The sequence below is a fragment of the Rhea pennata genome, chromosome 13 (genome assembly GCF_028389875.1).
Source record: "Rhea pennata isolate bPtePen1 chromosome 13, bPtePen1.pri, whole genome shotgun sequence".
Taxonomy (NCBI): Eukaryota; Metazoa; Chordata; class Aves; order Rheiformes; family Rheidae; genus Rhea; species Rhea pennata.
Window position 1 is genome coordinate 23,085,508 of NC_084675.1, and position 18,675 is coordinate 23,104,182.

General features: G+C 59.4%; 1 protein-coding gene across 1 annotated transcript in view; it reads left to right on the plus strand.

Moving 5' to 3' along the window:
- The window catches only part of TANGO6 (transport and golgi organization 6 homolog), a 38,315-nt gene that overhangs the window by 14,508 nt on the left and 5,132 nt on the right, over window positions 1-18,675 (plus strand). The window contains exons 11-15 of the mRNA XM_062586560.1: window positions 2,215-2,349; window positions 6,158-6,694; window positions 6,882-6,939; window positions 11,850-11,996; window positions 18,098-18,249. Coding sequence (XP_062442544.1) covers window positions 2,215-2,349; window positions 6,158-6,694; window positions 6,882-6,939; window positions 11,850-11,996; window positions 18,098-18,249 — 1,029 coding nt within the window. The remainder of the gene's footprint in view (window positions 1-2,214; window positions 2,350-6,157; window positions 6,695-6,881; window positions 6,940-11,849; window positions 11,997-18,097; window positions 18,250-18,675) is intronic.

Genomic DNA, 18,675 nt, shown 5'->3' on the forward strand with positions numbered 1-18,675 from the left:
GAATAGGCAGCTGCAAATCTATTAAATGTCATAATTTCCAAGGCAGCTAAGATGCCTCGTACCTGATGGCGAGCAGGGTTGTTAGGCTGCCGTCCCTCCACCGCGTTCCAGCGGTGCCGGAGGGAGTTCTGCCTGAGCTGCAGCTGCACCTTGCCGGTCTCCGGAAGGCTTTGTCGCGCGCCGAGGGCAGCACTGGTTAGCCAGGGCTTCACTGTGTTTTAGCTTGCTCATCTTTCTCTTAATTTTTTTTTTAATGACCTGAATATGATAGTTAACTGTGACTTGCTTAAGCAGTGCAAGTCACTGCTTATGCATTTTTTTCCTTGGTTTCTTTCTGAGACAATGGGATCTTTTGTGTTGCGCTCCCCGGTGACACGCGATACGCAGCCGGTGTCACCGCTGCGCCTCGCTCCTTCGTGCCGTGCACTGCGGAGTTCCCAGCCTGGGCAGCAAGAACCCTCCTCTCTGCCACCCAGAGACCTAAGCAGGGTCAGCTCTGGTATTTAAGTCAAAATCAAGGGATGAAAAATGATTTTGCCTGGATTGCGAGTCCAGCACATGATTCTAGAAGAAAACAAAGCAACCCAAACAGACAAAAAACCTATTATATTTTGAGTGAAAAGTAAATACTAGGTGTGTCATATTTCAAGGAGAAATCCCTCAGGTTTAAACAGGTAGTTGCATAGTTCAGTTTTAGGCAAGTTCTGCGGTACACAGGGTTTTTTTGGTTGTTTTTTGTTTTTTTTCCCTCTTGCTGTGGACGCTGGACTGTGTGTTTCTGTATAACAGACTCGGAACAAGCAGGATCTGTCTTCATAGAGCTGGAATTCAGGACTGGCCAACAACTTTGGACCTCTTCGCCATATATCTTGCGCAATATATTTTATTTGCATTGTTTCCCCTCATTGTTTCCCTGAGTTTTAAGAGGCTGACTTGATTTCCGTGATAAGCCATTTGTGACATGCTGTGCTCTCCTACTGCATAATACGGAAATGTGGCTCCGTATTTTATTTTTCAGCCTTTTTTTCCTATAAGATATTTTTAACCTTTTTTCACTAGTTATCTACTGATAGATTACTTGTTTCCACCCTTTCATTAAATATAGTTTCAACCCATTCAGCTTGTGTGTCACTAATTTTTGAGAGCAGATGTTTTGACACTTTTTACTCCAAATTCTTGCCGTTTGACAGCACCTTTCTGGGCTTATTAGTCCAGAAAGTGCCTAAGCCTTTTCTGCAGTCTTTCAGAGGCAGCCTTCCTACTTTATATGCTACAATAGGGTCGTAGCTAATGAGGCTGGCAGCGTGCAGCCCTGCCGCTCGCCCTGCTGATGAGAAAGCTCGTTAGGTGCCTGCGGCGCCTGCGACCTGACACGACGGCAGGAGGCTGCAAGTGTGCAGATTGGCTGAGTGGTACCTTGTTGCCATGTTGCTTTGTTTTCCAAACCAGGAGCTATTCCAGAGGGTTCCTCTTTATTTTGCAAGGAGCATGTTAAACGGGAAAGGCCACTGTTCGTCTGTTTGCCATGGTGAGTGGGCGGCTGGGCCCGGGCGCAGTCGGCGAGGTTCTGCAGGCTGTGCGGCCGGCGGACGAAGGAGCGGAGCAGAAAGCCGCGTTGATTTCGAGCACTGTTGGAAATTCTGGAAGCTTGTGGGATCAAAGATTTTGGTGCCAAATGTAGAGATGAGCAAAGCCAACCAGGCAGGATCATTATTAGCTTGAAAAAAGAAAAAAAAATCATTACAATAAAATCACAAAATACATGCACACATGTGCATTGGAAGCGGCCCCTCTCAAGTGTAGACTGGGTGAGCACATGATGTCTGATCCCTTGGCTCCCTACTTGGGGAGCTTTTGAGCAGATGAATTGCGATAACTGTCAGGAGCTGGAAGCCCCATGGTGTTTTTCTGGAAAAGGGTAGTTTTCTGCAAAAACCCCCAGCCTCGGTTCTTGGTGCAGGTTGCAGAGGAATGGCACTGTGCTGTTCTGGAGAGCTTGCAGATGGGCATGCAGGCAATCATTCTTTGTTGTTGTTGTAATGAAGTTTATTTGAGCCTTGCTAAATCTCTGCTTGACTCTGTTTCTAGACAGAACCCCCCCCCCCCCCGCGCCCCGCTGCTCACCGGGGCGGTGATGGCCCATCTGGGCTCTCGGGGAGCACCGCGCTGACCTGCTTTCTCTAACTTCTCCTCCAAACTCTTTTCTGCTGGCAGGTGGTGGACTTCGTGGCAGCGACGCTTCAGCGGGCGTGCGTGAGCCTGGCGCGGGGTGCCGGCAGCGCGGTGGAGGCGCAGACGCTGAGCATGGCCATGGGGCTCGTGGCAGCCGTGCTGGGCGGCGCGGTGCAGGTGAGTGGGGCGTGCGGGTGCCGCTTGGGCCGACCAGAGCTGCCCTTCCGCGCTGGATGGGGGGGGGACGTGAGACCTGTGCCAGTCCTCCGTGCCCTTCTGCACCTGTGCTCGGGGTCCTAGGTGCTCCCCAGGTGTGTTTTTGTGCACAGTGCCGCTGTTTTCCTCCGCGGAGCGGTGCCAGCGTGCTTGGCCGCGCAGCGTGCCGGCCGGAGCAGCCGCGCTCTGCGGCGTGGGGAGGGCTGGGTTCCCAGCAGGCCAGCTGGTACAAGGGTTGGGCTCCCTGGCTCCTGCTCTTTGTGGTTCCCGTTATCTCTCTCGGAAGTGCTTGCAAGTCTGCACATGTTTCTGCACTGCTTTGGGTCCCACTGGCATTGCTGAGTCTCTTCCTCCAATTGTTTTGTTCATTTAACCAAGATCTCTCTGTAGTGCTACATGTTTCTAATAGTAAGGCTACCAAACAAGAAATCTGCACGCTGTCAGCAAGGAAGAAAACGTAACCAGGTGTAGGTTTGTCAATGTATTGCTCTTTGGTTCAGATTTGTGAAGTTGTGAGAATCTCTATTGGCATCTTGCACGGGCATGGGGAGGGGGAAATCTTTCTGAAGGCATACCCACTGCCCCTGGGGTTGGCTGCAGACTTCCCTGACTGCCAGCTCGGGAGTCTGGTAGTGGGATCTGCTAATATTCACGAGGTGGGGGGCTCCCAATGCCTTGCTGCTCGGAGGAGTACGCGTGGCTGGTCACCTTGGTGCACCAGCAGCCTTGGTGTCCTGGGGATGGTGCTGCCTCTGGCATAACTGCTTAAGTGTGGAAAGTGGCATATAAAAGCTCTGTAGAGCTATGCTCACAAGTCGCCGAACATTGGTTAACTCGTTTACAACCCAAGCTCTGCTTTTGAGAAGGGCCTGACAGGGCAGCACGGTCACATAGGGTCTTTGAATACTCAGTCTTCTGCATCCCCACACATCCATGGGCTGCATCCTGTAAGTGCAGTGAACTTCTCTGTGTAGGCGGTACCATTCCTGAAAATCCTTTATGAAAAAAGTACATTGCCCGCTTAGACAATGTCGGTTAAACTGGTACTGGAGAGCGATAATATGTATTTGTTGGTTCTTGAAATCACTTGAGCTTGCATTTACATCACTGGTGGTTGCTTCATCCCTAGACTTGCCCAAAGGAAGATTCTGCTGCTAACAGAAAAAAGCAGTTTGTGTGTTATTTGCTAAATTCCTAACATTAGTAAAAGAGACATTGCTTAGTAGGAGCCACATTAACACTGTCTCACAATGCAGCTTGTTTACAAATTGCGGAGGAAAATGCAATGTCCCATAATTAAAGCAGCAGAAATTGGCAGTTCTTGCATAACGAATGGTCATAATGTAGCAAGTGGTGCACACAGAAAGGGAGGTGCAAAGTCCCTCCGTCAAGCCCTAGCCTTCTAAATTGCCTGGGCTGGTTTTTTTAACGCTCACTTTCTTGCTTGCAGGCCTGGGGTTAAATTGACTGCTAAATGTGGGGCTGGCAAGGGGGTTTGCCCAGGGCTGAAGAGCTGGGGCTGGGCATTCCTCCAGGGCTGCTCTCCTTTCCCCCACCCCTAAAAGCCCCTGTGTTCCCCTTAGCCAGGCTATAAAGTCTGCGAGGGCTGGAGAACGGGGAGCAGCAGCTGGCTGGCAGTCCTGCTGTTTTCTCCCACCTTTGGACCCAGGCAGGAGCAGCGGTGTGCTGGAAAGCAGCTCCGCACTTGCACTTGTTTTAATGGGCCCCCTCCCAGGCGAGATCCTGTTCATACTCCTGCCATTAATGGAAGCAACTTAACTTGGCCAAGCAAATTGAATGAAAAAGGTTTCCAAGGGCAGCTGGTGCCTGACAGCAGCAGGAGAGGATGGAAAGCTGTTTGATTTTGAATGGCCAAGTGTTTTTTACATAAACATGCAAAAGCTCTCTTGAAATCTCTGGTAAAGCATCACTTTTCAGGCCTTGGTGGCCGTGATTTTGCTTCCAGGATCTAGCAATTAAATCCTAAATCCAATTTAGGGCAGGAACTTAGTCTGCTCTCAGGTTGTATATCCTGCCAGAAAAACCCTGTGCTGCTCTGCAGACTCATGGCATAGTGCAGCTGCCTTGTGTGCAGCCTCCTTTAAGGAAGAATTAAAGGCAAGATCCCATGTAGCTTTAGCCCAAGGGAGGGCGTGACGGGGATGTCCCCTGGATTCAGATGCTGAACGTGGTGCCTCCCAGAAAATCCTGCATGGGTCACCGCATTTGGTGCCGTTTGCCCCTTGCACCTTCTCCCAGGGGGCTGCAGAGCTGGTCTGGTCCCGTCGTGACAGCTGCTATAGAAAGAAGCAGGATCAATTGCCAGGCTCATTGCCGGCTCCACGGGAAAGCTGGGGAATCTCTTATGGCGAGGAAGCGCTGTCGCTGCAATACAGCGCTGTCGCTGCGGGAGAGAAGAGCAATCAGTGAAGCATGAGGCTGTTCCCAGGCGCCAGTGAGAAGCTGAGCATTTAGTATTAGTGTTCTGGTGTGCCAGCACGGGGTTGTGCAGGGAACTGGTCCAGATGATTTTTTTTTCCAGGTTACCATTCATGCATTTACCCCGCAAGTCTCACTGCATGGACGTACAGACCTTTTGCCAGCACAGTCAGGGCAGCACAGGGTGGGAGCGAGCAGGGAGCGTTGGCTGCTGGAGGGTTCCTCCGCCTGCCCCAGGCCGCTGTGCACCCTCTGCCTTGTCAGCTAAGGGCACGGGGCTGCTTTCAACTCTTGGAGGGAAGTCAGGCCTGAGACTGGCACCTGCTGGCACCGGGCGCGAGCTCGTTGCAGCATTGGCTTCGGTGCCAACGGGCCTGGGGAGGCCAAAGATGCTCTGAGCGTTGCCCTGTGGAGGCTGGGAGGGTATTTTCCTCTCCCGAGGAGCAGCAGGTAGCCTTTGCCCCTGCCAAAAACACTAGAACGGGGATTAGCGCCAGGGCCAAGAGGCATCCGTGTCTTTGGGAAGTGCTGGTGTCTCCTGGAAGGCGCAGCTTTTGCGGGTAGGGGGGCGGCTGGCCCGGGTGTGGGTCTGTGCCGTGTCCTCCGGGACGCAGGCGGCTCCTGGCTGCCTGCTCACCTGCCCGCCTGCGCCTTTCTGCTCGCTTCTGCAGCGCACTGTCCTAAATCCAGAGAACTGCCACTACTTCTGTAGTGCACAAAGCATTTTTTTTCCCAAAAAGGACCATCCACTCTGTTTGAGCTCTTTACAATGAGCCTTTTGAGGAGATAGCCTGTAGTGGGGAGGGAAAGCACTGTAACCGATACGTTTGCTGCCAGCCCAGCACTTCACTTTGGAAGTAGCGTTTAACTGGAGCAGTTCACCATGAAAGGTGGTGTTTCCCTGTTTGTGCTCACCGTGAGCTGCGCTGCGGGGTGGAAGATGAGACGTCTCTGGTGGCCGGACCTGGGGGAGTTACGAAGCTGGCTGTAAATGTTCCCCGCAGATGCTGAGCTTCATACGGTCCTTTGATTTGCAGCATTAAAAATGCCTGATTTGAGTTCCCAGCACTTTGGCTATAAACTGGTCACAAAAGCCCCGTGCATGTGTAACTGCTCCTTTGCGGCTTGGCATGCACCAGCAGGTTCTCATCAATGAGGTGCTGTTACCTGCACTGCAGTTTCATACCGGATTTAATTCCAGTGTACAATATCTTCTGCTCCCAGCTCTCCCCTTGCTGAAGGCACAGGGGAGCTCCCATGGGAGCAGATCCAAGAGGGAGCGTGTCTCCCTTTGCGGTCCTGGCAGCACTGCTTTTCTCCTTCCTTCCAGCTGAGGTCGAGCGACTTTGCTGTCCTGAAGCGGCTGGTGCCCGTGCTGGAGGAGGTCTCCTCCTGCCACCCCGAGCCCATCATCCAGGAGCTGGCCACAGACTTGCGCATCGCCATCTGCACCCACGGGGCCTTTGCTGCCAGCACAGTGGGCGCCGCGGCCGAGCGCGTGCTCGGGAGGAAGCCGGAGCCGAGCAGGACAAGCCAGCAGAGCCTCACGGGCGCCACTGACCGAGCCTCCTGCCCGGGCACCGGGGCTGTCGGGGGGCTGCCGGGGCATGCCCAGGGCTCTGGCCCTGCAGCTAGCTCAGCTCCCGGCGAGATGAGTGAAGAGCAGAGCGCACACGGAGAGCCCCGTGCTGCCGGACCGGCATCAGCGCAGCGCTCCACCAGCCCGGCTCCTGCTCAGCTCCAGGAGCTCCTTTTATCCGCCTATGACCCCCAGGTCCCCGTTCGGGCAGCAGCTCTCCGGAGTCTTTCCAGCCTGATAAAGCAGCGGGATCCAGAGGGGCTTCGGATGCAGGAGAAACTCCTCCAGGTACTGAGCTCAGCTCGGTCCCTTCCCCTGCTGCATGCCCACAGCAGAGCTTGGGTCCCGCCATGCCCGTGAGACTTGCCTGGCACAGAAAGCAGTGAGCCACGCGCTGACGGCGGGTGAAGGACAGACGGTGACTGTAAGCGTGGCTTCAGACAGCTAATAACGCTCTGGTCTCTCCATCCTGCAGGTTTTCCTAGAAAATTTGCAACATGAGGACTCTTTTGTCTACCTTTCTGCTATTCAAGGTGAGTGATGCTTGACCTGGGGGCATGCTGGTTGTCTGGAGCTGTTAAGCGGTAGTGTTTTTATAGAAGAAAACTTTATGCTGTGCAGCAGTAGGAGCGAAGAGCAGAGCAGCAGGCAGTGTCCCAGCGAGAGCGGAGGAGAGCAGGTCTGGCGGTGCTGCCCGCAGCTGGCTGCGCTCCTCCCTGCCTCGGGCCTGCAGATGCCGAGCTGGAGCCCGTGGCAGGCTCACCAAGCCGGCGGCAGCGAGTGCTGTGCTGTGGCCGGGGGTTTAAAGCTCCTGCGGTGCCTTTTCTGCACCTTTCTGGGATGGGCTCCTCCAGCCCCCCACAGCGGGCGGGTCCCCCGGAGACGTGCTGGAGCCATCCGTGCTGGTGCCGTGGTGGCCATCTGGCACCATCGCTGGCAGGCAGAGGAGCTTCCCGCGGTGGGGGAAACGTGGCCTTTGGAGAGTCTGGGCTGCAGGGAGCTGCACAAGGGCTGGTCGTGATCTCTCACCCTGTGCACATTGCCAGTTTACAGCTGGCAAAGCTCTTCTGCTTGGCTGAGGTGGGAAGTTGAATCATCCGTGCTGCGAAGGGGCTGGAGAAGTGGTGAGTGAGCCCCGTGCCCCAGCTGTGCCTCTGCCCGTGGCCTGGCGCTCCAGCAACAGGCCGCATCGAGGAAAGTACCGCCCAGCGGGTACCCAGCCACCGCGGCGGCCTCCAGGCTCTGAGGTGTCTTCCCGGGTGACACCTGGTTGGAAGGGAGGTTGCACAGGCATCTGGAGGCAGAGGAATCAAATTTTAATATGAATCAGCCCCTCTGCTTCCTTCCACCCACTGCAGTGTGAGCAAGGCTGGGGCCCTTGGCACACCTGGCACAGCACCACGGCCCGTCTTCTCGCCGCCTGGCGCGGGTTTTGCGGTGGGTGCTTCCTTCGGGTCTCTTGCCGACCACGTAGGCAGCGGCCACGTGTGTGCCTGAGCGACCTGCTGCTTCAGCCTTTGATCCCTAGTCCCGTGCTGTGGCTGGGTTGGGGCTTCCTGGGTTTTCTTGCCCTCAGATACTGCTTGTTCCCGAGGCTTGTAGAGCCGAGGCAGGAGAGCGTCCCCCGAGGTGCGACAGCCTGAGTTGATGCAATTCGGATGGCGCCTTGGGTCAGCTGTCGTGACTCGGCCCCTCGTTCCTGAAGCGGGCGAGTTTTGTCTCCTAGGCCTTGTCTAGGCTGGAGCTTTAGTTTTGCTTACTCAGTTGGTAATTAGTTAAGTGAAATTATCCTCTGCCTCCACTATAAACCTGCACAGACCACAAGTGGGTGTTTCTGGAGGAGCTGGTGGTGCGGAGGCGCCGTGGACAGGTTCAGCGCGTGGGGTGGCCCCTGGACACCCCGCTGCCGGTCGCGGTCCTCAGTGCCGCGGCTGCGCCGGTGCCGAGGCTCGCCGGGGGTGCACCTGTAGCCCTGCACGGGTGGAGAGGCGAGGCGAGCGACCCCGGAGGAGAGCTTCCCCCGAGGTGCCGAGTGGGGGTTTGCAGGCAGGTGCATCCCATAGCACAGCACAATTCGGGCATCTCGCGGAGCGGGCCGCCCCTGCGGACCGCCGGCCACCGCGCGCGGGTGCAGGGGTGGTTCGGGAGAGACTCGTTTTGCCGGGACCCGAGGCGTAAGCGGATCCGGCGAGGAGCGCCCGGCTCGCGGGCGGCCGATGCGGAGGCGGCGGGGAGCGTGGATCTCCCCGGGTGCTGCGGCGGGGAGACTCGCAGGTCGGGGCAGAGCGGCGAGGAAATGCCATCCTGTTTCTCGTAACCGATGCGGCTGAGCAGTAACCCCCAAACCCAGCTGGGAAACAAGCTTATCGATGTGCCTTTCGCTCCCGGCCTGTACAGTCTTGAGTGCGCTGGGTTTGTGCTTGCCCTGCAGCTGAAATGTGAGCGTGCGCTCAGACGATCGCGGGGTGATTAACGCGGTGCGTGCGGCAGCCGCCGGTAGCAGCGCCGGTGCCATCCTGACGCAGCTGCTTGCGGCGTTGAGTCATGGGGCGCACACCGAGCCAAGGGTGCCCGGGGCAGCCCGCAGCTCCGCAGGAAGGGCCTTCCTCCCGGCGCCGGCGGGAGCCTCGGCGAAGCCCAGCGTGCAGGAGGGAGTGCGGGACGCCCCTGCCTGCACGGGATGTTCCTGCCCGCGTGCTGCCGTGGGGGCTCCCGAGCTCCGTCCCAGGCGCTGGGGCTCAGCGCCGCGGCTGGCGAAGTTGCAGGGGGGCAGCAGAGCCGGGACCCTGCTGACGTCCGGGAATCGCGCCCAAGCTCCGCTTGCCAGGATTCGCGTGTCACCCAGAGGCTGCGTCCACTGGTGCTCTCGGTGGAAACACCTTGCTGCGTGCGATGCCTGCCTCGTTAAGTAGATGCTAGGTCAATAAATATTAACCAGTGCTAATTAGCGGACACCTGCTGCCAACTGTTAAATTATTTATTTTTCAAACTGGCATCCAACCTGGTGCCGCGCTGGGCTACCTTAGTGTTCTGGCTTTGCTCGGAGGGTTGCGCAGAGGGGCTACGTGATCCGTTTTAGTAACGAGGTAGCATACGACTCCCTGGGCTCGTGCAGAATTAATTTGCAGCCCAGGTTTATCTGCTGGCTGGACATCGGCGACGTTGGCCAAATGGTGATAAGGGGAAGAAGGAAGCAGAAGAAAAGGGGAATTTGGCGTGCTGCAGAGGAGCCCGCGGGCACCCTCGCCGGCGAGCGGCTCTGCTGCCGGCCGCAGCTGCTGCTCCGGCTCTGCGCGGGCTCCTCCGTCCCTGCTGCGGCGTCCCTGCACGAGCGGCGCGGGGCAGGTTGGAGCTATGCTGCATCGTGGCAGTGCACGGTTCGGGCACCCGTGCGAGCCGGCCGCGGAGCAGGGAGGCGCCGGTGGGAGCGCTGGGGCTGGAGCAGGTGGGTTAGGGGAGGCTGCAGAGCCCTCGGCTGAAAGCGGATGATAACTAGACCGGTTGGGATATGCAGTGAGTCAAAGGGGACGGGCTGCACTTCATGCGACTCCGCTGAATTTGTGCTGGTTTTGGAGCACTGTCCCGCCACAAGTGCCTTGTTTTCCTAATCCTGGATGTGTACCCTTTGCTGCAATGCTTAACTCGCTTTCCTGGCAGCCACTGCATCATTTTATAGTGAATTTTGAGTCCTTGCCTTTTCCTGCATGAAATTCCAATATTTTCCTTTTTCCTCCCACCTCATGAGGAGCTACAGTCCTGGCCTTGTCCCTGGAGCACAGGCCAGGCCAGCACGGGGCCCAGCGCCGGGCACCGTCACTGGCAGCGGTGCTGGCTGGCCACGGCGCGCAGGATCTGCTCTCGCCCGTGCCCAGCCTGTGTCGCCGAGCGGTGAGAAATGCTGCTGAGCAGATGCCATCAGGCCCGGCGTCGCCGCTGCTGTGTGCGCCCTGAGACCGGGGACTCTGTGCCTGTCTTCAGCAGCTGGAGCTTGGAGTCAGATCGCGATGCAGAACACCAAGATTTCCCCCCTCCTTGGTTAGGGTTTGCGTGGCGCGAGAGCTTGGCGAGAGCCCTGCCCGCGTGCGCGATCTCGGCATCCCCGAGCTGCTCTCGTGCGTTCTTGCAGCTGGGCTCGTCCTCTCTCGGCAGAGTCTGTGGCTGGTGGTCCTGAGCATGACTGCGATGCTCCAGGTGCCTCGCTCTGGGAGAGCGTTGTTTGAGGATTGCTTAAGGAAAAGACAGCACGGAGGGGTTAAACGTAGCCAGTGGGCTGGGTAGGAAGGGCTCCTCCTGCTCCGTGCCCTGCTCTCCAGCCGTCCCCACTGGGCAGGAGACGGAGACTCTCTAGCCTGTAGTGGGTGGTGACTAAGTGCCTGTTTCCAGCAGCATCCGTCCTCCCCTTGCTGCTGCCCCAGTGCTCCTGCCCTGTGCTGTTGCGCCGGTCTGGCCTCGCGCAGCGTTTCCCTGGCCCCGTGGAGGAGGCGAGCCACGTGCTCGGGGGATGACGGCAGCGTGTCCCCTGCTGAGGCTGGCGGCAGTGGCCTGGTGCCGATGCCGCAGGAGACCTGCGGAGCCCAGCGCGGATCACCCGGTGCTGGGGGCAGAGGGACAGGGGCTGTCTGGGGAACCCTGCAAACGCACCGGCGTGCAGCTGAGACGCCAGTGCCAACAAAGGGTGTAAAATCCCCCAAACTCTCAAGTGACATTGCCTTGTGCAAATAAGGAGGCTTTTCCCACAACCTGCCACTCCTAATCGCTGGAAAATCTCCTTCTCTGCGCTCCCTCCCTTCTCCGGAGCCCCGGTGCGGTGCGTGTCCGCCGCTGCCCTAAAGCCGTAGTTGGGAGATGTGTGGCTGACAGCCACATCCGCTCGCTGCACAAAGGCTGGAGGAGCAACCTGGGCACTTAACGATCGCCAGGAGCAATTCCTGGCGGTGGCACGCTCCACTGGGAGCCAGGCCCCTTTACAGCTCCCATCAGTCATTAACAGAGTGGGGGGGGGTGCATTTCACAGTCGTGAGACCAGTTCTCCCACCCCAACCAGCTCCGCAGCTTCGCCTGCGATTGCCCGGTGGGCTGGATCCTGGCAGTGCTTCAGTGGTGTAGGAAGTGAAGTGGTGGCTTTGGGCTGCAGCTGGCTGGGAGCCGTGTTGCCAAAGGGGGCCTGGCTGTATTGGGGGGTGAAATAGAGGGAGCCAGAGCCCTTTGAAGCAGAGTGAAGCTCAGCAGGGATAAGGATAATAATGTAGAAAACTCCCCAAGACTTGTTTTCTGCAAACTGGCTGGTTCTTAAGGTTTAGACGTACCAATAGGGCGCTCTGCTCTTCTGTCCTGCCTGCGCTTGCCTTATTCCCGTTTTCCTTCCAGCAAACATGGCTGGTACATGCCATCCCTGCTGTATGACCAAGGCTGACTCACATTTTCTTTTCGCTCTGACCTCCAGGTGTTGCCCTGCTCTCCAACGAGTACCCAGAGCAAATCCTGCCAGCGCTGCTGGCCCAGTACGGGAGCCCAGCACAGGGCACGACAGAGGCTGTGGCGACCAGGATGAAGCTGGGGGAAGTGCTGATGCGCGTGACCCGGGCACTGGGTGAGTCTGCGACCACAGCGGGCGTCCAGGAGGGCCCGGCTGGCCCGCACCGCTGCCCGGCCTGCGGCTCCCGCGGAGGCACCGTGTCGCTCAGGCTCTCTGCGCCGTAGGGAGCAGAGCAGCAGGCGTTTACTGCGCTGTGCTCTCCGATCTGGGGAGAATAAAGCGCGCTGGGGATGCTCTGCGCTGGCTGGGACTGAGCACGCCGGCGAGGCTGATGCCGCAGAGCAGAGCTCCTTGCTGCCCTGGGCTACAGCTCCCTCCTCTTCAAAGACAGAGGCCAGCTGAGGTCTAGGCTCTCAGGCTGCGGATTCCTGCTCGGCCTGTTGAGGAAGGATGTCGTTAGGTAGCACGATTAGATGCGATCAAACTCGTATGCTTGTGAACCCTCCGTGGCCAGGGTGAAGCTGGAGGGAGAACTTGCCCGTGGCTTCGTGACGCGTGAGTGGGTTTGGTGGTGCCCTGGCTTGCAGCCTGCACTCGGTGGGTCTGGGAAACACCACTGTGAAAACCAGCATGTTGCTAGGGGGACTGAAAGCGTTGCACAAAGGCCTATGATTTGCTGGAAAACCCCAGTTATCCGCAGACTGAAAAGGCTGTGTGTACCCTCTGCGGGCCCTTCCGCTATAGCCCTGCCTGCGGAGGGAGGTGGTCACGGAGCAGCGCTCCCTCCGTCTCCCCACCACCCACAAGCGTTGCAACGTGTTGCCCGCATGACCTTGCTCCTCCGCTACGGGGGAGAGGAATCCTGGTGCCGAACAACGCAGCCGCCCTGCCGATAACATCCATGGAGCGCTCCGGTTTGAGAGGATGCTGGGAAATGCCTGGACATGCAGGGCTGGAAAATGAAAGTTGTACAAGGCCTTTCCGCAGCGGCTGTCAGGACACGTCTTCAAACGCATTGTGTTTCTCCCCCCGTAGAGGCTAAGCTAAACAGCAAGTGCTTGGAGCCTGCTGCAGAAGGGGCAGGAAGGAAGCGTGCTTTCCCCGCTGGCCCTGGCGCCTGGCTGTGCGCTAGTGCGGGCTGCTCCCGAGGCAGAGCCAAGCTCGCTCCGTGCACGGCCCTGGGAAGGGCCTGGGTGCCGGCAGCACAGGGTGCTGCAATGGTCTGGGGTCTGCTTTGCTCCTGCAGGCTGCAGAGCAGCTCATCTTCCCCAACACTGGCACGTGCACACACTTGCACGCACATACATGCGTGCTGCACACACGTGCTCTCTCCATTGGGGCTTCAAGATTTTTCTTGCTTGGACTTCAGTGGCACAGAGTGTAACTAGCCCTTATCCCAGCACCCCGTGTTGGGCCTGGTCCTGCTCGGCACGCTGACCCTCCCCTTGTTTTCTCCACTTTCGGGGGTGCTGGTCTGCTGCAGCTTCAGGCTGCCCTTTCCTCTGGGGGGACCAGGTCTTGGAAGGTGGCAAGGTGAGACTTGCCCAACCTTTGCACAGAGAAGTGCAATCTATTTTTAACCATAACGGTCATATCCCAAGAATACGCCTGTCTTTCCCTGGGCACAGCAAACACGAGGGAACACAACAAAGCGTTCTGCGTTTTTGATGTGTGTGTGGTATTTACTGCGCCCTGAGCCCTCCCCTGCTTTGCCTCCCGCCGCAGCGCCCCAGAGCTGCCCACCCGCTTTCCGTCGGGTGCAGACTGCACAACAAGACTTTGTTGCATTGCCCAGCGCTTCCCGGCTGCTTGGGACAGAAGCGTTGCAGCTTGTTTGGGCAGGACGGTGACTGTATGCCCTGGAGTCCTACTTCAAGAAAAGGAAAGAAAGCCTCCCATTGAGGGGACGAGCCGTGCGCTCGGTTTGCGTGTGCCTGGAGACGTCCGTGGTCGAGCTGGACGAGGGACTCGTGCTCCCCGCGCGCAGCAGGGCCTGCGGAGGTGGCCACAGCTCCGCGCTCCCCGGCTCGATGCCTCGCTAGCTTTTATTGCACTCAAGGCCTTTTAAACTTAACTCCTTGTTAATTCTCCAGCTGTTCCAGATGGGAAAACATCTGTACGCCTGTGTCTACCTCATGCAGAAAATGACTGAACAACAGCACCGGGCTCCTCCGGGAGCGCCTGCCCGTGGGCACGGGCCTCCCCGGCGGCCGGGCGCTCCCCTCCGCGGCAGCAGCGGGCGCTGGGTGTCCTGCCAGCACGGGCCGGCCCGCGGGTGCCTGCAGCCCGATGCAGCTTTGATGCTGCCCGAGCAGCCGGCTGTTGCTGACCTGTGGGAAACCACGCTGCGGGATGCGGTTCAGAGCAGCTGGAAGCGCCGGGTGCCAGCGGCCAGAGCCCTCCCCGTGCCGGGTGCCCCGCTCGGGCCCCCCTCCCCGTGCTCGCGGCGCTGGGAGCCGCTCCTGCAGCTCCCCCGAGGCAGGCAGCGGATGTGGGCTTTCCCTGACCGGCGGCGGCTCCTGCTTTGTGCTGAATGTATAAAACCGCGTTTCCCCCTTGCAGCAGCTGTTCCCTGCGCTCGAGGGACAGCGCAGGCGTCTCTCCTGGCTGCAGAAGATCTCTGCCTCGCAGTCTGTGCAGCCTGCACGGGACCTCCCGGCTCCCCTGAGGTCTGAGAGCGGACGAACGGCTAGCATCGCTGCCCGGCCTCTCCTTACGGGCACGGCTCCCGCAGCCGCTCTTCCCTTGCTTTTGCAGAGCCCTCGCCGCCCCTCTGCGTGACCCCAGGTAGCGATGCACCTTCTCCGGGTTGGGTTTCTGTCCGCAGCGTCTTTCCAAGCCGCGGGAAACGTCCCCTGGCTCGCGGAGGTGAGCAGCAGCTGGCACGGAGCCCTTCCTTCCCAGATAACGACGTAATTGTGCTGCAGCCGGTGTCGGCGCTTTGTCCTGTTCTTCGGTAGCTGGGGGCCTTCAAAGCCACTGCGTTTCTCCTCTCTCCTCCCGAAGCCTGGCTGTGGCCGTGGCTCTCCCCTGTGCCAGGAAAGCGGGAGCCGGATTTGGAGATGCGGAAATCCTCCGACTAAACGTCAGTCAGAGCTTCAGGCCGTTGCAGCGGCACGAGGAGAAAACGCGGGAAGACCGCGGGGGTTACATGAGCAGAAAGGCGGACGCAGGGCTGGGTTGGCCCCAGCCTTTTTCCCTTGCTTTCCCTCGAGAAGGGCTCCGTCGTGCGTAGCGGAAGACCGTCGGGAAGGGGCCGTCGAGGGGCACGGCCGGGGTCTGGCGCCGCGGCGGCGAGCGGAGGCGCCCTGGCTCGTCCGTCCGCGGCCCCGCGGGGCTCGTGGGCACAGCTGCGCTCCCCCCGAGCAGGCTGGCGGCCCTCGCGCTGGCCTGTCCTCACTTGCCTGGGTATTTATAGAACAAATTGCATTAAGGTTTTTTTTTTTTTTTTTTTTTTTCTGTTGCAAAGCTGCAACATTAAAGACTTAAGAAACTACCCCGTACTTCCAGAAACGCTTTACTCTGCAAAGGAAGGCTGCTGTGGTTTGGGTCTCTGCGCGGCTCGCTCGTGCCGTGGGATCTCTGCGCCGGCAGCCGCAGGAGGAGGCTCCGTAACCGCGGCCTCGCTGTGCCCTGCGGGCGACGGGCTGCTTCGGTCCTGCGCTCCGCTGGCTCACGCCGAGCCTGGCCCCGTGCCGGGAACGCGGCCTCCGGCGGGTGCGGAGTGGAAAGCCGCGACTGCAGCCGGCTGGCGCAAGCGTGCCGCCCTCTCGGCCGCTCGCGGCCCCGGGAAGCGAGCGGGGACTGTTCCTGCGACTCCGCTGCTCGCAGCACGGAGGAAAACGAGCTTGGCGATAAAGGTTAAATTGTTTTACACCGCAGCTGGAGCAGGAGGCCGGATACCCCATAAAAGTCCAATCAGTCGATCGTTATCTTCAGCAGGATATTGCATAATCGTCCCAAATTTACGGCCGTGGTTTCGTTGACCGCAGGCGGGTGTTTGGCGCGGGCCAGGTGCCTCGCTGCCCTTCCCCAGGCTCCCGCTGGGGCGTCTCCGGAGCGCGGGGGACGCGCCGGGAGCCGGTGCGCTGCCTCCGGCCCTGCCTTTGCGCGGGGCGCTGGACCGGCCCGCCTGGCAGAAGGCACCTCCGTGTTCTCGGCGGGCGCCTGATCCGGGTTGTTGGCGCAGGAAGGCTGCGGTCCCTGGTTTACGCTGTGCGGCCTTTCCGTGCCGCCGGCCGCGTGGTGGCCGGGCATTGGGAAGCGCGGGAACGACAGGAGAGGGGGTCCTGCGGCTTTCTGGGAATGATGCGCGTGGAGAAACGGGACCTGGCTCGCCACCTTCCCCCTGCGCCGGAGGCAGGCGCTCGCCGCGGCCCGTGCCGCGCGGCAGGGGTCCGGCACGCGCCCACCGCCGGGGCCGCGTGCGCTCTGCGGCTCCGCCGGCCTCCCCGCAACGGCTCTCCCGCTGCCAGCGCCCACGGGAGAGAGCCGAGGAGGAGCTGGGATCTGTTGGGGGGCCGGAGGGGGCCAGGAGCGAGCCGCCTCCGTGCCCAGCGCTGGGGAAGGGGCGCGCGCCGGCCCGCGGGATGGCACCTCGCTCCAGAGCCGCCCTCCCACCCGGGCGGGGGAGGGAGAAGCCCTTCCCGTCTCCGAGGGCTCCTGATGAATTTGCGTCACTGCGATCGGTTTTCGTGACAAACGCGCGGCGCCTGCTCCAAGTGTGTCAGGGGAGACATTTCTCAATCAGGGAGGGTTTGTCTCGTTCCCTGCAAGAAAGGTAAACGCTCCGTCTGCGACCATCCGGCGCGAGAGCCGACGTGCTCTCGGCTCCAGGAGGGAGGCGTCGGACTTGAACTTTCGAGCATCTGCTTCAAGCGTCTTAACACCGACTGCCGAAGGCACGAGCCTGGCAGCACGGAGCAGACTGCGCTCGCGAACGAGCCTCGCAGTCGCTGGCGTCGCAGCGGTGCCCCGCAGCCTTGCCTTTTCCTCGCCCGGCTTTTGGCGCCTCGTTAACGTTAGGTCTCCGTGGCCACGTCCTGCCACCCTGGGCAGCGCGGGGCGGACGGTCTTGGCCCCAGCAGCAGCCACGAGCCCACGCGGGCTCCTCCGCACAGCGTGGAGGTTTGTGCTGCGTCCCTCCATTGCCCTTTTACTTATGCTCCTCCATCCAAGGTCCTACCACGGTCCGGACCTTCCTCTTCTGTCTCTGCCTGGCCAACCTGCCCGTGTCTCATGCCAGAAAGAGAAAGCGTGATGGGATCCCACCATCTGCAGGGCTTATTTCTGCTTCTCCTGCCTGTGTCACCTCTGGGCAGTGCCCACCACCTCCTCGGACGCCCTTCAGCGCAGAGTAACAGCGTCAGAGGAGTTTATGGAGCTCAGAGGTCGTCGGGAGACCAGGGAAAACACTGAGCTCATAGGAGCTCCTGCAGCACTTGTGAGATAACTAGGGCTGTCTTCCCTTCGTTCATCCCATGCGAGCGTCTCTCTGAATTAACCTTTGTCGGAGCAACCCCTGTTATATGGAACTGTACTTGCAAAAAGGTGTCTGCGCATTTGGGAAGGTTTGCGGCTCGCTTCTCGGCTCACGGAAGAACGCGCCTCCGAGCGTCCTTTCGCATCGGGTAATTGTGCATGCAGGTCACTGACTGTGCGCACACGTAAATCTAATTAGCTGGCTCACACATCCACAGTGTTTGCATGTGCTAATTGGGTGTGGGTTTTATACAGCTGAATTATCTGAGAATTTGGGCCTTCACGCGTAATTTTTATTGACCGTTACATTTGTTGTGCGTCATCCGTTTGAAAGGCCGAGCAGAGGACTGAAAGCAAATGTGATGCGCTGAGCAGACGCAGACAAAGGTCTTCGCTCTGGGAGGCAGAAAATGCAGCTAATCCCTGCCGTGGGGCCGGGTTTGCTCGCGGACCTGCGGGGTTACAGCTGGAAAGCTGAGCGCTGCGTCGCGCAGCGCAGCAGGGCACCGTTAACGAAGCGCCCGTGGGCTCAGCCGGGCCGGGCAGCGGCGGTGCAGCGCCGGCACGCTCCCGCGGCCTGCCTGCAGCCGAGGGTACGCGGAGGAGCAAGCCCCGCCGCAGGGACGGGGCTTGGGGGAATCCTCGCTGCCCCCGCGGCTGCTCCTGGCCTTGCAGCCGGCCGCTCTGCAAGCTCGGAGCCACGCTCTGACCCACGCCTCTTCTTGCTCTTCCAGGGGACATGGTCTTCAAGCACCGGGACGCCCTGATCCACGCCTTCCTGCGGGGGTCGCGAGACCCGGACAGCACGCTGCGGGCCAGCAGCCTCTCCAACCTGGGCGAGCTGTGCCAGAGGCTCGGCTTCCAGCTCGGCTCTGTGGTCCAGGAGGTATCGCTCCCCTCTCTCGCGATTGCTGCCTGGGTTGGGATGTCGTGGGGATGAAACGCGAGTGCCGTCAGCCAGCTCCACGCGAGAACCGAGGCCCTGCAGGGGCTGATGGTGTGAGCAGACACTCAGCTGAGCGTCTTCCGGCCCCAGAAGCACGTGCAGAGTCCCAGCGGACTGTGCCGATGGGAGCCCTGGAAGGCAGCTGGGCTGGGAGCTCAGGGACCATCTTGTATTAAGGAGGGCAGCTTGCCATCTGATTGCGGGGTCGTTAAACACTCTCGCTTCTAGGTGGGTAAAAGAGCATGTTTTTTCGTAACTTACCCTGGGACATGACAGAATGATATTTGCTAGTGTTGTAAAGTAAAAAAGCCATTCAATCTGAAGCAAACACTTGGGAAAATTTAGCCACAAGTTTTAGTGCTGAAA